Source organism: Podarcis melisellensis (genome assembly GCF_964234715.1).
Source record: "Podarcis melisellensis genome assembly, chromosome: 8".
NCBI lineage: Eukaryota > Metazoa > Chordata > Lepidosauria > Squamata > Lacertidae > Podarcis > Podarcis melisellensis.
In genome coordinates this window covers 47,772,933-47,794,869 of record NC_138540.1, presented here as the reverse complement: position 1 = coordinate 47,794,869, position 21,937 = coordinate 47,772,933, and the positions used below count along the sequence as shown (strand labels likewise).

Below are 21,937 nucleotides of genomic sequence, written 5' to 3'. Positions count from 1 at the left end.
AGAATGAATGAATTTCCAACTCTCTAAAGATATGTTTCCAGTCAAAATTGTCAGTTTTAAGCTAGCTGGACAAATGGTATGACTTGATGTAACTCAGCCCCTTAAAGTTTGGTTGAGATCAACCCCACAGATTACTTGATGGCATTTGTCCAATAGTCGATCCATAGCACCACCTTGGCTCTTTTGTAACCAAGCCTCTGTTCTGAGACTGCAAAATGGAACCAACATGAGATATTGAGTACACAACCCTTTGAAAATTATTGATGTCAGAGTAAATAACACCAACCACAATAACATTTGCAGATTAGAAATGAGACATGATTTCCCAAATCCAACTACATTTTCAACAGTCTAAAACTGGCATGAAATGAAATCTCTTTTGATATAACTTTGGATTGAAATAATAATAATAAAAACATATGATTGCCTTCTGAAAACTGATGAAAGGATCTGCAATTATTCTACAAAATGATTTCTGAAAACTCACTTCCAGAAATGCACATTTTGATTCTCACATACCTACACACACCCTGAACTGATATGATGATGTTTGCTTGTTTTCAATATTTGATTGGAGATAGTTTTGCCTACATTCATCATGTGCTAGGTGCAGTCACAGATGGGGCTGTGCCACTTACCTGATCTCCCTTCAGGTGAGTCACAAGACAGAAAGGGAGAGAGCAGAGGCAGTGGTGAGGTTGGCATGGCGCAAATGCACAGACAGAGCCAATCCAGTGCTCTTGCTGATGTATTTAGGCTGCCATGACCTTGGTGCCACCTAACTCCTCCACCCTCCATCCCAGTGACTAGTTCGAAGGGAGGTCAGTCACAAACTCACCTTCCTATCTGCTAATGGTTAGGGATGCAAGGACTCTTTCACATTATGCTTTGGTTTCCATTGAAACCCATACAGATCCAAGTAGGGAGGGACCAATTGCCTCCAGAATATTTCTCTCTCCCATTCATGACCGACTCAACCTGCTTTTAATAAACAGGGAGAATCATGGAATGGTTCTGAGTTAAATAACACATTGATTATTTAAAAGCCTTAGAAGGAATTGCAGCTCTCAGAGGATTCATCTATTTACACATTGATGATGTGTCTCTGTAAGATGCAGGCAAAACTGAAAAGAAACGGTGATCACAAAGAAGGTATTTATAAAAATATATTTCCACAAAGTAGGAAACAATACAGGAGTTGTTGGTTGTTTTTTGTCTTCTAAATACAATACATGGAGTAAATAAAGAAAACAATTGCATCAAAACAAAAATAGAAAAAAAGTAAAAATGAATTGCATGTAATACTTAGTTTTATTATACAATTGCTACTTCTAAATAGTCAGTTTTCATTACAAATTGAGGATGTCAACAGCTACTAAGTGCTGCTTTCTTTGTGAGCAAGATCCCTGTGTATAACCATGAATATTCTAGAAAATAAGAAAAGCTAAAAACATAAGCAGGAAAATTATGTACACACCGGATCTTCTAGTATAGTGGATAACTATAAGCATGTGTGACTTTATGATGAAGTGTGTGGGGTTTTCAATGTCTTTGTTTTGTTTTTTGTAAATATTCACATGAACCAGTTTGCTTCCAGTTGCTTGTGCTTGTACTAAAACGCCAGTTCTTGGTTTATGAAGAAAATATAAAATGGTCCAATGTTAATTTCTTCCAGAAACACCCTCACCCTGCTACTATTCCCTTGCAGCTCCTCCACTGCTAATATCTCTTGTGTTTGTTTTTCAAAATGTACATTTCATTTAACATTCATTTTATATAGATATATATATAGAACAAAGAATTCTAACCTTTTATTAATGGATACAATTTTGACATTTCCCTTCTCTTATACTCTTACCAATAATCAATCTTAATAAATAAAAGTAGTAATGGACATCAATAAAATATTTATTTCAAGGATTAAACAAATAAATTTGTTCTTTAGCAATAAAACCAGCTTTTGTATATGAGTCCATCTTCTTTCACATATTTCCCTCCTTTTTCTTATAGAAGACAAAGTAGATGAAATGAGTGATTCTTCTAGAAAACAATCCATTTTGTTTGAAAAGTAGAGAACTTTAGTCTCTTCTCCACTTGAACATTTGCACAATGGTGGATTTTGAATCCTGTCACTGGAATAGATTAAGAACATGTGAATATTTTAAGGCTTGACACAATGTTTGAAGATGATATTCAGTCTGTGGTTTTTGTGGCCAAGAATTACCCTATGTACAACTTACAGTCACTGCACAGTTGAGGCCAAAAGGGACTTTATCAATGCTTTTCTTAAAAATTCAGCATTGGAAAGAAGACCAGATATTGCTTTTAACATTCTTTTTTCTGTTTTTGTGGTGAAATCTTTGTTGGCAATGTGGAAGCAAACCATTAGCTTTCAATGGACTATCAGAAGATGCTCTTCATAAGCAAAAATCCATAGAGGTCCATTATGTAGAAAAGCACCTATCTTCTCCATTTCCTTTCCTTTCACGTACTGAAGGTGATCAAAGATCCAAACCTCCATCTTCAGAGTGGTCATGTGAATATAGAATATCCAAAGACTTCTAGACACTCTACGTACTTAACTTCACACTCCACAAGACTCAGACCTCCTAACATATACTTTTGATTTATGTACTTTTTTGGTTCAACATTACAATGTAGTTGATTTTATAAGATGACTGGCACTAAAGTTGCCCCTAAACAAAAAGCCACATTAGTCATAACTAACAGCAGTGGCCCTAGAATATTACATGATCGCTTAAGTCAAGAGTGAAAAAAATAAAAGTTTGTAATCCACTGTCAAGTTTCTTTGTCACTTTCTCCCACTGAGTAAAGTTCCCCGAGTCTTTTAAAACGGGGTCCCCATTCGCTGAGGTAGTCAAAATTCTGATCTGAGTCTGATGTTGAAGACTCTAAGGAACTTAGAGAACCAGCTACTGAGCCTCTCCCCTCATACCCATAAATCTGAATCGAGTCATATGGAGGAGCTGTAGGGTCATTATCAGCTTCATGGAGCCTTACATTGATAAATTCATCAACATCAACACCATTAGGAACAGGTGCCAGTCCCTGCCTTGGCATAAATTGAAGATCGGGTTTAATATCCTTGCGGGGTAAAAATCCATTTATTCCATCAGGGTTTTGTAAAGTTGCAATGTCAAATGCTTCCGTATCTTCTTCGCCACCTCCTTCGTCATCGTAACGGATGATGTTTTCCCTCACATCTTCATCGTCTTTGATAATAAGAGGCTCGTTTTTATGTCTCCTCAGTGTCACAAACAGCACCACAATGACTGTAAAGGAAATACCAAAAACTGATCAACCTTTGAAAGCAGTTCTTAACGTAAGCAAAATATTTCCTCAGAGGGTGAAAAGGTGCTTATATTTCTATGAGGGCTTGACTGGAAATTTGGTTATTAGAACATGAGGTAAAATGAATTTTGGAGAGAAGGAAATTTGGGATCCCTGAAACTAGGAAATAGGAAATTCAAGGAAAGGGCCCATTTTTAAAAAATGTTCTGAGAGGCACTTGCTAGTCTGAGCATCCCTGTCTTGCTCTGACTTTGATAGGATCGAGGTCAGGAAATGCAGTTTGTCAGGAAGTGGTGCCAACATTGAGGACAGCTTTTCACCTGTATTCCCTGACTGAGAGCCTCTCACATCTTACAACTTTGTGATCAGTGACATAAGCAATAAATTGTTAATATAGTCAAGTGGATCTAGTTCCTAATAAGGCATGACGCTTGATTTGCCAACATTTAGTTCCAGCATCAACCTATGCACCCCAAAGGCAAATTTCCCCTTTAAATGGATCTGACATAGGCTCATATAATCCAGAGTCTGAACTCTAATGCATGAAGGGGTTAAAACCATAGAGTAGACTGTCATGTCAGGCTTAGCTAGGCTATTCCTCCTCACCTTGGGAGGAAGAGTTATCAAGCCTGTGTTCTTCCATTCCACCATTGGACCCTACCAGTAAGGAGATCTAAGCTGAATGTTCCAAACTTAGACTACATGGCTTAAGCAGGCCACTCATTGTGAGGGAGCTTTGCTGTCATTGACATCTACTCTCAAGTGTGATGAAAAGAGCATTACTCAGCTATGAAAAGGAGCAGCCCAACTTCAGATGCGTTAATTCAAATTAAGCTTATTTCCAGATACTTGTGTTTGGAGCTAATGCTTTGCTCTGTCAATTTCAGTTTCTTTCAGTTTATCATTTTTCCAACCTTAAGTTCAGTTCTCCACATTTCCACATCAGTTTGCATTTTTTTAAGTCTTTGTGAAAACATTTCCAAGCAAATTTCTTCTCACATACACATTTTTAATGGAATTTCCAGAATATAAACATTTTTGCAAAGTAATTTCCCCAATAGAATGTATTTGTGTATCTTATTTCCACAAATATATGTATTTATATGCAACAATTTACTCTAGTACAGTCGTACCTTGGGTTACAGACGCTTCAGGTTGCATGATTTCGGGTTGCGCACTGTGCTGAACCCGGAAGTACCAAAATGAGTTACTTCTGGGTTTCGGCACTTGCGCATGTGCAGAATCGCAACCCGTGCATGTGCAGATGCGGTGCTGCGGGTTGCGGACGCTGCGGGTTGCGAACATGCTTCCCGCATGGATCACATTTGCAACCCGAGCATCCACTGTATACACATTCTGGGCCCCATGACTTGGTTGGAGAACTACATTGCAAAATTTGGAGAAGTGTAGATTTTGACAGATGCTTCAGTTTGCATACTGTTTTGGAAAGTGCAAATTCACATTTAAATGCTAACTGAATTGAATTCCCACCCCATTCCTACTTTGGATACTACTCAAAAAAAGTTGTTATTAGCCCTGCAACAGTTTTTCCCCCTAGAGAAAAACAGGTGCCAGTTCTCACCTTGAAGTTGTTACAGTAAGTATTCACATTTTTAACCCCCCCCCAAAAAAGAGGTGCCAGTACCGCATGCCCTTGAGTTTCCTCGGGGGTGTGTGTGGAAAGCACTGCCCTGCAGCAGTGGGGAGTAGTAGTAATAGTAGTAGTAGCAGTGTTTGTATTAGGCTTTGGTCTCTACCCTTCAGGGGAGCTAACAGTGACTTTAGTGAAGACTTGATATTGATGGGGGAAAGCATGAGGAAATGAATTGAACATTGTCTCCACCAATGCTGCTGCGCCAGTCAAAATTAGATGCCTTCACAAGTATTCAAATGTAAACAGAAAATGTGTCAGGTGATCTAATTATCTATGTTTTGACTGTAATTGTGTTCTAAGCACTTGGGTACTGTACAAGTTTACTGCCCATGAGACCTTACACAATGTTCTACTAATCATACAAAATGTAACCCTCCAAAACCGTATAGTAAACTATCCAAACTTTCGAGTCTGGCTAACTAGCTAAGGAAAAACAGAGGAGTCATCTTCCGTTTGGCAGGCCTCAATGGATACCCCGTAGACTCTGATAATTTCACTAGGTCACCATTTGTGAAGAGTTGGCCTATGGCAGGAGCAGTCAACATGGCACACTCCAAATGATGCTAGACGGGAACTCACATCAACCCTAGTCAATATGGTGAATAGTCAAAGATAATGAGAGTTTTCTCCAAGAACATTTGGAGTGAATCATGTTGACTACCCTTGGCTTCTGGGAATATTCGATGTTACTAAGTGTGTATCCTTTTTCAAATAATGGACCTAAGCTATTGAATCTACTAGCCACTTACCTCTTTCAATGCCACATCCTTTTCTTCCAGAAAAAAATTGTCTATATTGTTTAGCAATTTATGAACCAGAAACATGTGAATCTCACTCATGTTTAAAGCACTGCTCCAATTGTCTACTATGATTGGCAATGGCTTTCCAGGGTCTTCAGTACTGGGTCTACTACTAGAGACACAATCAACTGAAAATGGGAGCTTTTGCAAGTAAAGCATATGCTCAACTGCTGAAAGATCCTCCTTTCCCATATGGAAGTCTTTCTGACCAGTAAATGGATACGTACCTAGCAGCAAAATGATGCAGGCTAGAATTGCTATTAAAGCTCCCATGCTGAGGCCAATAGGCAGCACATAAGCTTCAGCATTGCAGGACTGGGCAATACCCTCGTTGCTGCATCCACAGACCTTAATAGTGAGGGTGCTGGTGCTGCTCATTGGCGGATTCCCACTGTCGCTGATTATAATAGGTAGAAAATAGACTTCTTGCTTCTGGCGGCTGAATCCATTATGTTTTGTTAGAATGTTAAGGGTGTTATCTGGAAAAGAAGGGGATAATCTATTTCAGATTAAGGCTGCAGAATGCAAGGCTTTCTTTGATGAGGACCGAGCCAAATCTACTTACCTTATTTTGTGTTCATTTTCATAGTTTTACAAAAGTGCTTCTTCGTTTTGCCAGTTTATGGCATGTGACGTGAATAAATTGGTATACCATCATTGCTGCCTTCATTTTTCTCCTTACCATCATTAGCCTCATTTGGAGCTCTTTGGAAATTGGCAGGGATAGGGAACCTCAGGTCCAGAGGTCAAATGCAGTCTTCCAAGCCCCTCTATCAGGCCCTTGAGGCTCTCTCTAGGCTACACCCCCTCTTCCCAGGCCACAACATTCACTAAGCCGTCTCCGCACACTCCATGAGCAATTTTGTCTAGCTGAAATGGGTCCTTGAACAGTGGTAGTGTCTCTTGCTTGTGTGGGTGAAGAGAGAGGTTGTTTTCATGCAGAAACCTCTGACTGGGATATATTAAGGACTATCTCCTTCTATGTGATTGTGGCTACCTATTGTTTTTGTCAACAGAAGCTTTTTTCCACCCCCACTCCTGCCCTGAGGTACACTTGATTGGGTTGCAAGACAGGACTTTTAAAGTTGTGACACTCAGGTTATGAACCTCATCCTTAGAGGGTCTGGCTACCTGCTTCTCTTAGGTGAGCTTAATTATGCTTTTATGGCTGTTTTAAAACTGTCTTCTGTTAAGCTTGTTGAATTTATATTGTTTTCATAAAGCACATTTTTAGGAGTTGGGGTTAAGAGCCAAAAAGTGTCTATAAAAGTTGGGAGGTTTCAACTGAACGTAAGGATAAACATCATGGTAGTAAATGCAATTTGGACAATGGAACCAATTACTTCTAGAGATTTGCAGGGCAGGTGTTCCCTTACTTGCGGTCTTCAAACAAAAGGTGAACATTTATCTGCTGGGGCTACCCTACCTATAGATTTCCTGCATCAAGCAGAGGATTGGGTTGTCATCGCAACCAAATCATGCATTTAAGACACTATTAAAACACATTTAAAGCACAAAGAATCATGAGAATGGTAGTTTAACCCTCAGAGAGCCTTTTGATGCAACAGCTTTCACTATGGAAATTGGGCAAACATACAGTTGACTGCCTAATCATTCCTTCTGTTTTTGCATAGTGAAGCTTGTTACCTTTTTCACAGTTCTTAGGCACAGTTGACATCATTAAAACGATCACCATTTAACTCCCACAATTGCTGAATTTACAGAGGCCTGTCTTCCATTTACTAGGAAAAATATAGGCAGTGCTGCAGAAACTGGAGTGAGGTAAATGTTGGCTTTATTTAATGACACCCACTGTGCGTTAGCAATAAATCAAATAACTAAGAACCGCACAGGTAATTACTGAATTCAACTCTCCTGCAAGATGTATGAGATTTTTCTATTACATTAGGTAACCCTAGATTACTGGCACCCGGCATCCCACCCAACCTTCTCCTCTTATTAGTAGTTCTGTGTATGCCAGGCAACACTTCAAAAATGTAACAAGGTTTGATTTATTTGCTTACTTAACAAGTCATCAGGGTACTTTACTGCTTTACTCAGAAGGCTATTTTGAATCCTGCTGCCATGGATGTCCTTGGGTTTATGCTGATTTGGATTCATTTGATACATTTCTTCAAATAAAGAGTAGCAGGAAGTTAATCGAAATAATGTTTTGCTAGACTTACAGCAGATCCTGGTTTTCCTAAAGGTTTTCCCCATTTGCTTACTTAACAATTCATCAAAGTTTTAAACTACTTATTCAGAAAAAAATATTTTGAATCCTGCTACCATGGATGTGCTTGGATTTATGCTGATTCAGATTCATTTATCCAATAAAAAACAACAGCTAGTTAATAGAAATAATATTCCACCAGACCTAAAAGAGATCCCGGTTTTCCTAAAGAAAGAACAATAATGTTCTGGGCAAAGGTCCAATAAACAGCTTCTGTTGTCTAAGTATTCCATTCATTAATCATCCCAACTTCCATTTATTGTCCATTCTCCCATTACTCTCGTATTCCAGTTAAACAATAACAATACTGAAAAACAGTTACAGAACTGGAGCATACAGTGTGCTGCTCCTCACATTGCTTTCAGAACATTTTCTTTTTTCTCTTACCTTCATATTACAAATGTCGCTCTCACACCACTTCGATGGGGCAGATTTGCCCCACCCCATAAGAGAGGAAGACTAGAACAGTGAGGTTCTAGTCTTTCCCTTTAGAAATTACTGCTATGATAAGGCTTCTTCTTCCAACCCATGATTCCCCATGTGACTCACAGTGATAGTAGTTAGGACCAGAAGTAGCAAGTTTAACTAAACACCAAGGGTTTAAAATCATGGGAAACAATCAAAAATTGGGGAAAATTTCAAACCACCTTCTATACACATGCCTTTTTTAAGGTGTGGGAAAAGGTTCCAAAGGAAAACTGACAAAATGAGTAAAAGACAGCAGATTAATAAATGAAAAGTTTGTAGGGAAATGGAGCTTGTTTATCAATTACTGGAATGAAAAAGTGCAAGAATCATTCCATCCACTTAGGGTGGGAGGATCAAACCATAAACAAATTTTGGGGTGGTGTGTTCCACAGGAATTCTAAAATTTTGAATATTACAATGGTTAAAGATCCAGGCTTAGCCATGATATCATTTTTTTTTTCAAGGAACAAATAAATAGATTTTCTTTAAGCCATTAACAATCCATTTCTTGACAGCAGCCTGGATGGAAAACACAATCTTATGGAGAAGTGATCATTTGTTAACTATACAAAGTGCTATGATAGGGTTTGGAAGGCTGTGCTTGTAGATCAACTATCACAACATAATCGCAAAGTAATCAGAGGTGACATTACCAGAGAAAAATATGATGACTGGATCCCCTTCATTTCTTTCATTAATTCCTCACCAGAAGAACTTAGACCATATTTTCTTTTTGAAGAAGTATGTTTTCCTGAACTTTATACTGATACTCCAAGTGTTTTTTATTTAGATACCATGCCACTGACTCTCTCCAAGGTTTAAGGAAGGTTGTTGTTCACTTTGCAAGTCTGCTATTGTAATCAATCCAATGTGTTTGACATTTATATTCTTTCCAAAATATGTAATGAGTATGCATGGTTCATCTATATATCCCCCCTAAAACGTTATCTTTAGAATGCTTTGATAATTTTCTATCAGTTTGTTTCTTTTAATATTTTTACTCATTTCTTTCTCTTTCTAATTCTTTTTTTTATTCCTTTAATATTTTGTTATCTCTTTCTTATCTTTCCTTTCCTCTTTTTGCTTTGTTTTTGCTTTTGTTTTCTTCTGCTTTTTGTGTTTGTTTGTTTTTAATCCTCTACACAGAGTTAATGATGGGTTTGCATACAGATGAAGGTGATGGATGGTTGGTGTCAGGGCCAGATTTAGGTTTGATGAGGCCCTCAGCTACTGAAGGTAATAGGGCCCTTTATATGTCCAGCTGTCCTTTGTCAACAACAAATGGTCACTGTTTTATGTGTTGAATATGTGCTATATAGTAATTTATGGCCCTAATAGGTATCTAAAGCCATTTTATTTGTTTTTTATCTTAGATTTTGAAAATGTACATCCAGTTGTTGTTTTTCCTTTAATTTTTTTTGGGGGGGCCCAATAGAGTGGGGCCCTAAGCTATCATTTGTTTAGTTTATACGTAAATCTGGCACTGGTTGGTGTGAAAGGCTGGGAAGGGAAAATCTCCCAGGGATGGAGAAGAAAGAGAAGCTCCCAGGGGGGAGAGAGGACTGTCAGAGAAGACGCTACATTCTTCTTTTTCTCTTTTTCGTTTTTGTTTTGATTTGTTTGTTTTTTATTGTATTGTATTATAAAAGGTCTTAATAAAATCTTACTTTAAAAAGTCAAGAAAACAGGGAATGACCACATGGGAAGAAAGATCCAGGCAAAACTGATATATACATGAGAAACAGTTCAGTTTTGTTATGGAATTCAGTTAAATTACTCATGGGATGACACATTATTCATTTCTTTTCTGTTGACAACAGCTGTATTTTTTTATTGGTACAATAACCTGAAGGGGCTAATGTAAAGTACTCCCTCCACTAACTCACCTAAGTAGTTATGTATGTAAGCTCTGATCCATCTTGTCTCTAAGAGACAGAGTTCTATTCAAATTCACTTAGCATGCAGCCTGCCTGGTTTACAGCCTATTTAATTCTGAGAACTATTATTAAATTTCTGAGTATTATTTAGGCCAGTCAACACAAACTCACACAAACTGTTTTTCTCTCTGCAGGGCTTCACCTGGGCCATAGGTCTTATCCCAATCAAGCCCCAGAAGATAAGGGTAGGTGACTGAACCAGTCGATTAAGATTAATTTAGGGATGGGCAAATATGTGAAGTTTGGATTCTTTCTGCTTCTCATTTTTATTATCTTTAGTTCTCCATATCAGTAGGTAATACAGTGGTACCTCTGGTTACAAACTTAATTCGTTCTGGAGGTCCATTGTTAAGCTGAAACTGTTCTTATCTTGAGCTTTTGCTTTTACTAATGGGGCCTCCCACTGCACACGCGCCAGAGGTGCACAATTTCTGTTTGCATCCTGGGGCAAAGTTTGCAACCAGGAGCAGCTACTTCTGGGTTAGTGGAACTCGTAACCTGAAGCATTCATAACCAGAAGTGTTCATAACCAGAGGTACCACTGTACACATAATTAATGAATTGTGCAACTTACTTAATTTTGCCAGAGTGGAAATTGAGTTGAATGTTGTTTTGGGCAAAAGACAGACAGTAGTGGAACAGAAACTGGGCTGCATGTGGTGGAATGGAAAATAACCACTTCTCACATTCATACACTAAGTGCTACTTCAGTGTTGCAAGGTGCTATCCATGGAAGTCTTCCTTTTCTGACTTCTGCAATTTGAAACTTTCAAGCAATCCAGCCTTCCTGTTTAGTAATAAAATCACTTTATCTTATTTACTTTTGTTTCCCAGTAGAGAGCTTTTTTAAAAAAAACAACCAACAACTTAGAAGCTCAGAAAACAGCAGGCAGCTCCTACAGGAGCAGACACCAAGGCTACTGCATGAATTAGCTTGGAAACAGGTGCTTGAGAGGGCGCTGTCTGCTCATCTCCCCAATTAACCTGCTGATCCTTTATTATCATGCTTTTCCTTAACCATCCCTTGGTTCACAAAACATATCACACTTTGCTTTGTGATCTATTCTTATGAGTTCTAAGTTAAGTTGCCATCCGTGCCTTTCATGTGCATATGTATGGATTTAAAACAACATCAACAACATCATTACATCACAAACCAGTGCAGGCTGGTTATTAGGGTGAAGGTAGCACTGCCCCACTAACCTCAGTCTGCCCTCAGTTAGCTCCCACCTGTCTGTCTTCTTACAACCAATCCAAGGAGAACTTCTGCCCGCCAGCTTCCTCCTCTACACTGGAGGTTAATTAATTAATTCATGAATTGCCTCTCTAAGCTCTAATTTGGTAATTAAGTATGCCTTAGGCCTCTTAAAACATGCTTTTACTTGTGTGGCTTTTGCTTCCTCCTCAGTGGCTCCCACCACATTCCAGATTTAGCCACTAAAATGTTGCCCCAACATTTACAGATCACAGGGATGACACCTCATGCCCTTGGGAGGTTTTTAAAACGTGTGGCATGCAAGCGGATATAAAAATGAATCATATGAGTGGAATACTTTATGCATACTTGAACTAGCATGAGAGCAGTCTTGGAAACAGCAAGCCCATGTGAGTAAAGGTGTGCAAACAGGGGACCCTAGCAGGTCTGAAACAAGGCATATTGCTTTCCAGGGCAAAGAGCAAGATGGTGGGCCTACCCATTTGATGTAAAAGAATTCAAGTGTACTAGTGGTTAGAGTTTCAAGACTGGTGATGGGAGAGCATCCGCCAGCACACTGGAGACAGTGAAACAGATTTTAGGGGGTGGGGGGCAGAAGACGGCATGTGGCAATAAAAGGAAATGACAGGGAGGTATTTAAGGAAGGACATCCCAGAGTTGTGGCTTTTGTTCTCCAATATCTGCAGCTTGAAGCCATTGATTCACTCTGCCTGATGGTTCTGGGCCTTGGCATCAGACCATAATTGTAATTTAGAACTTTTAAAGTCCATGGATCAGTTTACACTGAAGTGCCCTTTTGTGTGTGTACCTGATATTTCTTCAATTCACAGTACTGCCTTTAATATTTAGAGATCTGTAGATTTCCCTGCTGTGTAACCTTCTACCTAGCTAGCTACTTTTCTGCCCTTCTCTTTCTTTTCATTTTTAAAAAATGTTCTTAGAAAGATCAAATCATTAATGGCATTAAAGCCTGTACTATAAATTATCTGTGCTGGATTTGTTAATTCTGAACATAAAGAAAGTTGTTTTTTAATTGGAAACTTTGCAGCTGGAAATCTCAAGGGCTGTGATGAAGTAGATTTCTTTACACATGGGGAAAAGTTAGACAACATGAAATGAAAATAGTTATATCTGGGGGGCCTTAGCTTAGGAACTAAGTTATTCTACCACCGAATGAGCTAATGGCTGAAATGAGATTTGAACTGGGGGCTTCCTGGATCACAGGCCACAGTGTATGATTTCAATTTTATTGATGGGAAAAAACCGCAGAACATCCATACAAACAAAGGTGAGATCAGATTATTTTGATTCATGTGTGTCAAACTACATTGAGTGGAGAATCAACGATATCTAAGGAACAACAGTACTGCAGTCCATAATGTTCGTTAATGAAGAGGCATCAACCCAATCAGTGCTATTTTTCTAGAAAAAGAGGTGCTGGAACCCACTCAGCTTTTTGACAGTAAGAGCTGTTTGATACGTGAACAGAAAGGGGGTTGACTCTCCTTCCTTGGAGAATTTTAAGCAGAGGTTGGATGACCATCTATCATGGATGCATTACTTAGGATTCCTCCATTTCAGGGGGTTGGACTAGATGACCCTTAGGCCCTTTCCAATTCCACAATTCTATGATTGTATGGCAACACTGACCAGCAGTTATTGCCTGTATCATGGAATGAGCAGGTACATAGATCACCTGGTTAGGTCACTGTCTTCTACCCAATGGTGAGGTGTACTATATTCCCGTTATTTTATTTATTTCACACAATTAATATACCTCGTGATTATAGAGAAAACCTTAAAGTAGTTAGAAATTTTTTTTGACGAATACAAAATCTGCATAGATAAATTAGAATTAGGGTTAATTAGCATCCCCTGGGGATGCTGGAAACAACATGTAGGCATGGTGAACAGGTCGGCACTCCCTCCCCTGCATGCACTGTACTGGATTGGGGAAGAAGATTAATCAAATCTGATTCAGGGTTAATATTGCCTGAGTTGTATCTGCATCTCACAAATAGCTTATTACACAAGTCTCACTCTATAACCGTGTCCACTTTTTACGTTTGTCCACGTGAATGCATCACTAAGGCGAAGAACCTATGGTGTGCCTCAGTGATGTACTGCTTTTTTCAACAACAGAAGCCGAAACAAAAAGTTAGGCACCCAAACAGATCAGAGAGAAGTACATGTTTTGCAGAGTACTTTAGGTTCAACAAAGCAAAGTCACGCAGATCATGCACGATATTCTTTTTACGAGAAAGATTTTTACATAAGCCTAACAATAAAGACAAAAATGTTCTGTTCAGCCAGAAGGCTTATTAAAATAATCGGTAAATAAATTATGCAGCTTTATGATATTTTGAGGCTGATTTACGATAACCAAGCTGTATGTGTGCAGACACATTCATGGATAATTCAAAGTGATCTGCTTTCCGTGAACATCAAAAATTTGCAGTGTGTGTTCTGGAAACCAAATGAATGGCTGCTATCAAATTTCATATTAGATATCTGTAAGTTGTTGTTGTTGTTTTTAATAAAAGGTCTAAAACTGCAGCTCACCAATCATCCTACACCTCTTACATCATAATATGCCACATGTCAAACCAACATGACTGTGCACAACGTAGATTTAGTGAGCTATGATGTGACAGTCAATGCCTCTTTCTGGGAGATTGTTTTATTGGACCTAAATGTCAAATGGTGACAGTTAGTTGCTAAAGAGAATCCAAAGGCTGCCCCCACACCCATACCCAGTTTATCTTTCATAGGGGAAGTAATAGTTTTAAGCACACAAACTAAACCTATTTATTTCCAGGAAATTGTGATACCCCATTACCTCCAGTAAGAGTTCTGAATAGTGAGCACTTATAAGAAATGTTATTCTGCAAGTGTCAGAAGGACCTATTGGACAATGCCTGTGTAATCAGAAGTGACTAACAACAAAACATCTTCCCTGTATATATATATATATATATATATATATATATATATAGAGAGAGAGAGAGAGAGAGAGAGAGAGAGAGAGAGAGAGTCTGCTTTTCTTTGGAGGTTGAGTATCTTGGATCTGGGCCACTCAGGCATTCACAATGTTCTTTTAAAACAAATTAAAAACAGGGTACAATGTAAGAAAGGTCATACACTGATACCTGAAGCAATGTTTCCCCTCTCAAAGTATTCAGAGCACAGAAAGGTAAGCTACCCTCCCCCTTGTGGTAAACTGGCAACTTACCAAAAAGGTGAATGGAGGCAAAATCCAAGCAAAATAAGTTTCTTTGAGAACTGTTAGCTCAGTTTTCTAGAATCATAGAACTGTAGAGTCTGAAAGGTCTCCAAAAGCCAACTAGTTCAGCCCCCTACAATCCAGGAATAACAGCTAAATATTCCCTGAGAGATCTGGTTAAAAACTTCTAAAGAAGGCAAGTCCATCACCTTTCGAGGTAGTCCATTCCACCTCTGAGCAGTTAGAAAGATCTTCTTAATTTTTAGTAGGAATCTCCTTTCTTGAGATTCCTTTCCTTAAGCTTCAGTTATGAATAACAATAAGCAATTCCTGTTGCAATCCTATGATCACTGAGAGGGCATCCTAGAGGAATTAGGCATCTTCTTCTCAGTTCTGGAGAAAAGGTCCACAGACAGATAAGGTCTGCCCTGGCAGCTTCCTTGTAGTTGCCATGAAACACTCCATAACATCCCCATCAGTTGGTGGTGGGGAGGGGGAGAGTGTTGAAGTGATTAAGGGAGGCTCTGAATCTGCAAGATTCAAAGACTTTCTGTTTCCCTAATATGTCCCCAGAAAGAGAAAGAAAAGACACCACCCAAGAAGCTGGTGTAGTTATTTTCTTTCCAACTTCACCCCCACCTTCAACCCTGGCTGACACTTTGCATCTGGCTATTCTTCCACCATCAGTTTTCCCTCCCCACCCCATTATGCTATCTTTGCCCACAAAGGCAGAAAGCAACCTGTGTTGATAACATCACTATAGCAAACATAGGAATCACTCTCCTTCTGCTCTGTGACTATGCCAATGCCGTTTTATTCATAAATCCATTCCACCACATCTGTGCATGTGATGATGTGTGTGTGTGTTTGTGTGTGTGTGTGTGTGTGTGTGTGTGTACTTCAATGGTATCTTATCACAAAGTAAAACTTTTCTCTCATTGTATGCATCTCTAAATTATTTATTTATATAAATGTATTTATTTATTTTACACATTTTGGTGTGTTCATTTTGCCAGGGCAGGGGGATTATATCACAAAATTCAGTGATATTTATAATTTGAAAGACATTTACATTCTGATCCTATTATTAGTAACCTTCTATACAATCGTTCCAAGGTAATATACAATATCACCCCCCACCCCACCCCCCCAAAAAACCAGTCATAAAAATGGAAGCTACATTTAAAACAAAATATAAAGCATGTATTAGCCCGGGTGATTTGAATTAGGTCGCTTCACCTAAACATGTGGGCTAAATGAAATTCTCTATATATGCTAACAAATGTTCTTATAATATACTGCACTTTTTTCAAAAAAATAATTTAATATGAATATATAAAACAAGCATTAGACTTGTCATCTTAATCTCCCCTTCCCCATATTAGAACATAAAATGGAGTCACCCACTGTTTTATAATATTGACTCCATCACAGCTAAATACAAGAGTGTGGAGGGAATACCACAGTAAAGAGCTGGTAATTTTTAACCTTCCACTGCCTCCGTTGGAAAAAAAATGAACTTTAGATAATTGTCTGTATAATTTCCAGTTCTGTTCCTTTCAGAAAATCTGAACTTTAGATAATTGTTTCTTAAGTATTCTGAAACTTTTCTCTGACCTTTAGTCCAAGAGAGTAGTAATCAAGCATATTTTACACGGTCACTTCCAACATAGCTGCAGTTCTACTATTTTTGTGATCGGGTTTGCTAACTCTTTAGAAGCTGGAAGGGTGGGGATATCCTTTTCCTAGGAGGTCCCTCAGAGCTCTTTCTCTAATCACTATATAAAAGTCCAGAAGTAACTTACTGGCTTATTAGTAGGTGGGTTCATACCCTCTAACCCCCTGATTTTACAGGAACATCCCAGATTCACAGAAGCCTTTTTGGCTTCCGTTTCAGTCTAGGAATGTCTCACTGATATCGGGGAGGAGGATGAGCCAGCCAAACCTCTCCATGGCTGCCACTGCCAAAGTCCAGCCCCAAGTGAGGCACAGGCTCCAGCAGCTCTGCTCTGTCCACTGCAGGAGCTGCCAGAATCACTGCCGCTGTGAGGATGATCTCCCCACAGGGGCTGTCCTTGCCTCCTTCACACACTGGAGCCCAGCAGAGGAGAGGCTGCCCCCGCCCCAGGGTCAGGCCTGACACGGGAGTGGAGCTGTGGCCCAGCAGTGCTGAGCTTGCACACTTTAGCCCAGCAGAGTAGAGGTGCAGCTGCCACTGCCACTGCTAGGGCCCCTTCTCTCAACTGCCGCTGCCCCCAGGTCAGACCTAGCAGAGTTGGGCCATCACCGAGGAAGTGGTCTCTTTCTCCTTGTTGCTGCTACCCCTGGCATGGTGTCCCAGATTCAGGGGTCAGAATGTTGGTGGGTATGGGATTCCTCTTGCTTACTGGGAGGCAGCAGGGAGCCTGAGCTGTGCAAACACACATACAGAACCAATCTAACACTTCTTCCTTTTGTGCTTGCACTATGACAACCTCTCCACTGTCTTGTTGCTCCCTGTTAAGCAAGAGTGATCCACTTGCTGTTTTTCTTTTAAAAAATCCATATTGTTTTCCTGTAAATTATAGCACTGTAAATAAGATATTATTATTATTATTATTATTATTATTATTATTATTATTATTATTATTATTTCAATTTATACACCGCCCTATACCCGGAGGTCTCAGGGCGGTTCACAAACAAAACCACAACATATAAAATCAAACCAAAAACAATAACCCAATAACTCCCCCCCCCCAAAAAAAAAGCCACATTCTAAAAGGGTATTGGGTGTCAATAAGATCAACCAAAGGCCTGGTTAAAAAGGAACATTTTTGCCTGGGGTCTAAAGGTGTATATTGAAGGTGCCAGGCGAACTTCCCTGGGGAGAGCATTCCATAAACCGGGAGCCTCTGCAGAGAAGGCCCGTTTTCATGTTGCCACCCTCCTGACCTCTTGAGGAGCAGGCACATGAAGAAGGGCCTCCGCAGATGATCTCAGGGACTGGTTTGGTTCATATGGGAAGATGCGGTCCTTGAGGTATTGTGGTCCTGAGCCATTTAAGGCTTTATAGATCAAAACCAGCACTTTCAATTGGGCCCAGATACAAATTGGTAGCCAGTGCAGTTGGGCCAGGATCGGGACAATACGCTCAAACCGTCTTCCTCCAGTGAGCAACCTGCCAGCTGAATATTTGACCTACCTATGGAATGCTTTAAAAAATAATGAATGAATGAATGAATGAATGAAGTGGTATAGAAATGATTTAAAACAAGCAGAGGCCCTCAGCCCTCCAGATGTTTTGGGACTATAGGTCCATCATCCTTGACCACTGGTCTTGTTAGCTAGGGATGATGGGAGTTGTAGTCCCAAAACATCTGGAGGGCCAAGTTTGCCTATGCCTGATTGAGAAAAATAAAATATTTTCAGTATAAATATCTCCAGATTCAGAAGCAGTATAAGGGAGCACCAGGTGAAGGGAAGGTATTATGCATTCAACATTGAGGGATTATTGGATGCATTTGTCTGGCCTAGGTGAACTTTTTAATCTGATTCAGTGGGCTCTTATTTTCTGAGGAATATGATAAATATGAATATAGTAGAATGCAAGGCCTTCTTGAGTATGGGAGGGGGGAATGTCTGGAACAATAAAAATGAGTTTGTCCTTTCCAGGGGAAAAAGCACTTCTGAAAACAAAGCATGCTCGAATCATAATATTATTGTGTGAAGTACTCCTTAGAAGAGCATGCAGTTAGTATCCTTGAGATTCTTGCTTTGCTTCGCCATTGTTTTGCAGTATAAACACACACTCTCCAAGAAAATTTCATTGTATAGAATGCCCAACATAGTTGCCAACTCTATCACTAGGGCTAAAACAAGCACACATCTGCCATGAAAGTCAGAGATAAGTGATTATATAGATTGCCAAAGAACTACAGTGTACACAAAGATTTTTATCAGTTGCATGGGGACAATGGTAGGCAACCATTTAAATGCCTCTACATTGTACTCCCCCCCACCCCCACTGCCCAGGCCTGCTTTGCAGTACTTCAGATGTAAGCTTTTTGCAGGATATCCACTGATTCATCATGTACTAGACCCCAATGGTTAGCAAAGGAGGAGAAAAATACAGCTGGGCAGGTCACAGAGAAAATAATTCAAATTCTCTCTAGCAAGCCACAGTTGGATAATATCCAGTACAGCAACACTCCAAATCCAGATGAAATGGTTGGCTACTATATATATATAATGCAAGAAAGGAAAAGGAATAAAGAATATACAAGATATATTCATTTCATAGGACACCTTCACTTGCTTATAGCACTATATGTTGTATTACAAAATGTGTTCTTAAATCTATTAAAACTGGGGTTATAGTGTTAAATATATTAAAACTGGGGTCATTGTTTGTTTGTTTTACAATTTGGTGTGGCAAAATATTTCCCATAAAATACAGAGGTTAATTTGTCATTTAGTGAGATTCACTTATGACTGGAAGTGGCAGTCTAGTGGAATATTTTCCCTTTAAACATTTTAGATTAGAGAGGTTAGGCAGTTGTGTGAACTAGAACCTGAATGCAAAAAGCAACAAGCTGGAAATCCAGAGAGATAGCCATGGCCAATTTCTGTTTGAATCCAAAGCTGTGGCTATGGGAGAAACAAGACCCTTAATGCAGCGATCCCCTCTATTGTAGGCTCAGGTTGCATATAAGTGTAAATAAATCTGCAGTCTTGGGACATTGCTAGAGGGGAGTCTCAACCACAACCTAATGGAGAACCCAACCCCCAAAACAGCACTACTGAAGAACAGCCTAAGGATGCCTAAAAGAGGGACAAACAGCTTACCAGATGCCCCTTCCTTGTGAGCTTGATTCATCGGGTTGGCCTTTCCAGTCCAATGAAAACCTTGATGGATTACCTCTGGCTTTTGGCGGAGGAGGGGGGATCTGTCTGGCTGGATGCCTGCATCCTGGGTACAGGAGAGGAGTGAGTGAGGTTTTAGCTAGACAGAACAGACAGTAGGGCGAAATCTTATGCTGGTTTGGTGTGTGCATGTGGTTTGTGGTTTTGGAGAGATAGGATGAGTAATCCAAATTCCCCTTGGACTGGGTAGGTTGGAATGCCTCCAAACAAGACATACTAGAGGCAGGGAGGGGCTAGCCTGAAACCCATTGGATATTCAGCCAGTCTCACTGCCATCACCCAATGACTTTGGGCCTGATCAGGGCCGAACTGCTTGCTCCCACCTCCAACTATTACCTCCTTCATCATGTGTGGCAGGGCTGTGGAAGAGATGGTATCTTCACTAATCACAAAAGCCCTGTTGACAGAGTTAAGGTGGGGAGGGGAGAGAGATTCGGATCACAGCCTGATTTGTCTGCATACAATTGTTGATCTGAGAAGTGGGCATCTGTTCTGCTTAAAGGAGTTGTAGAATAAACAATTTCTACGAATATCACAAGGAGCAGGCATCTCCTCAAGCGATGTTGCCTATCTGGAACTGTGATCATACCTCTTGCTTCTCTAGATGAAGAGTTGTGTGTGTGAAGAAACACCTGACATGTGTGTGTCTGGGATATAGCCTACTGTACAATGGGCAAAAAATAGTCTCCATTGTCCCACCCATTTTTCTCCTCTGGCCCTGCCCACTATTGGCAAGCGGCCCCCACAAGGTTGCAGCCCTCTGGCTGGAAAGGGCTTTCTACCCTGTTCTAAAATGTATTTCAAACGCAATGTATTTCAAAAAGCAGGTGAAACGAATGATTCTTCACACCCCACATACATATCAATGCTACTTAACTCCTCTCACCACTGGCCAGGACTGGCATCAGCACCTGGCATCACTGGACAGTTCTCAGGGCCAAACACCCTGGCAAAGCTCAATATTGTTTTATTTTCTCTGTCCAGCTGCTAAGTCGAGATACAACTTTAATTCCTCACAATGCCCCCAATGTAGCATTACAGTGGTACCTCAGGTTACATATGCTTCAGGTTACATACACTTCAGGTTACAGACTCCGCTAACCCAGAAATAGTGCTTCAGGTTAAGAACTTTGCTTCAGGATGAGAACAGAAATTGTGCTCCGGCGGCGCAGCAGCAGCAGCAGGAGGCCCCATTAGCTAAAGTGGTGCTTCAGGTTAAGTACAGTTTCAGGTTAAGTACGGACCTCCGGAACGAATTAAGTAGTTAACCTGAGGTACCACTGTACTCCAGAGTATTTGTGGAAATTAAAATGTCAACTCTGCTGCATTTTGCTACTGTCAGCAGTTAAGGCCAGTGGCGAAGGGGCCTCACCAAAGAATGCCTTGCCAAGGGGCCCTTCAAACCAGCAGCTGGCCAAACTCTTTTGCAGCTCACTGACAAAGCATATTCTCTGCATGCAGGAGGTCCCAGCTTTAATCCTTGTCCTCTACATTTAAAAGGACCAGGCAGCATGTAATGGCAAACCTTAAACCCTGGAGAGCCACTGCCAGTCAGAGTAGATAATACTGGACCAGATGTGCCAATGGTCTATTTTCTTATAAAGCAATTTCATACACCTGGGGTTCCTGGCGCTTGAATCTGTGGGAAGGCTTGCATTTACAGTGCCTATAATTCATTCAAATAACTGCTGATTGGTCTTATTCTACCTATGGTGAAATAAGAGGCTCTTTTGACAAACTGTGTATCACAAGATAAAACTATTTCTATCCACTTCAGACAGTGGGTGGGAAAGGGACTGAATATTTGAAAACTCCCTCATATAAATAAAGCTCCCTACATAGCAAACACTTAACCTAGCCTCTCTGCTAACCTAATTTCTGTGTGCATGAATAGTCTTTCAGTAGGAAGCATCCAGTCACTCAGCCTAAAATGACATAGTGCTTGAAAACCTCTACCCATGTGACACCTGCTATGTCGAAATTGGTACAGTCCAAGAACCATTCTACCACCCGATAAGCTGTTTGTCTCAAAAGCCACTGTAGTTTGTGTCTAATTTGATGCCTTATGGACACATAAGTGGAATGGAAATTGAAATGGCAATTCTGCATATTTCCTCTCCTTTATGAGAATATTCAGCACAAGGTTGGGGATCCCTGCCAAGATTCTGTTAGTATGATAAGGAAGATAA

The 21,937-nt window shown here is 40.0% G+C and overlaps 1 protein-coding gene across 1 annotated transcript in view; it reads right to left on the bottom strand.

Moving 5' to 3' along the window:
- Positions 1 to 1,152: 1,152 nt before the first annotated feature.
- CDH8 (cadherin 8) overlaps positions 1,153 to 21,937 on the bottom strand; it is a 221,297-nt gene continuing 200,512 nt past the window's right edge. The window contains exons 12-13 of the mRNA XM_081921769.1: positions 5,994 to 6,245; positions 1,153 to 3,293 (exon numbers count right to left, since the gene is read on the bottom strand). Coding sequence (XP_081777895.1) covers positions 2,800 to 3,293; positions 5,994 to 6,245 — 746 coding nt within the window. The 3' untranslated portion in view covers positions 1,153 to 2,799. The remainder of the gene's footprint in view (positions 3,294 to 5,993; positions 6,246 to 21,937) is intronic.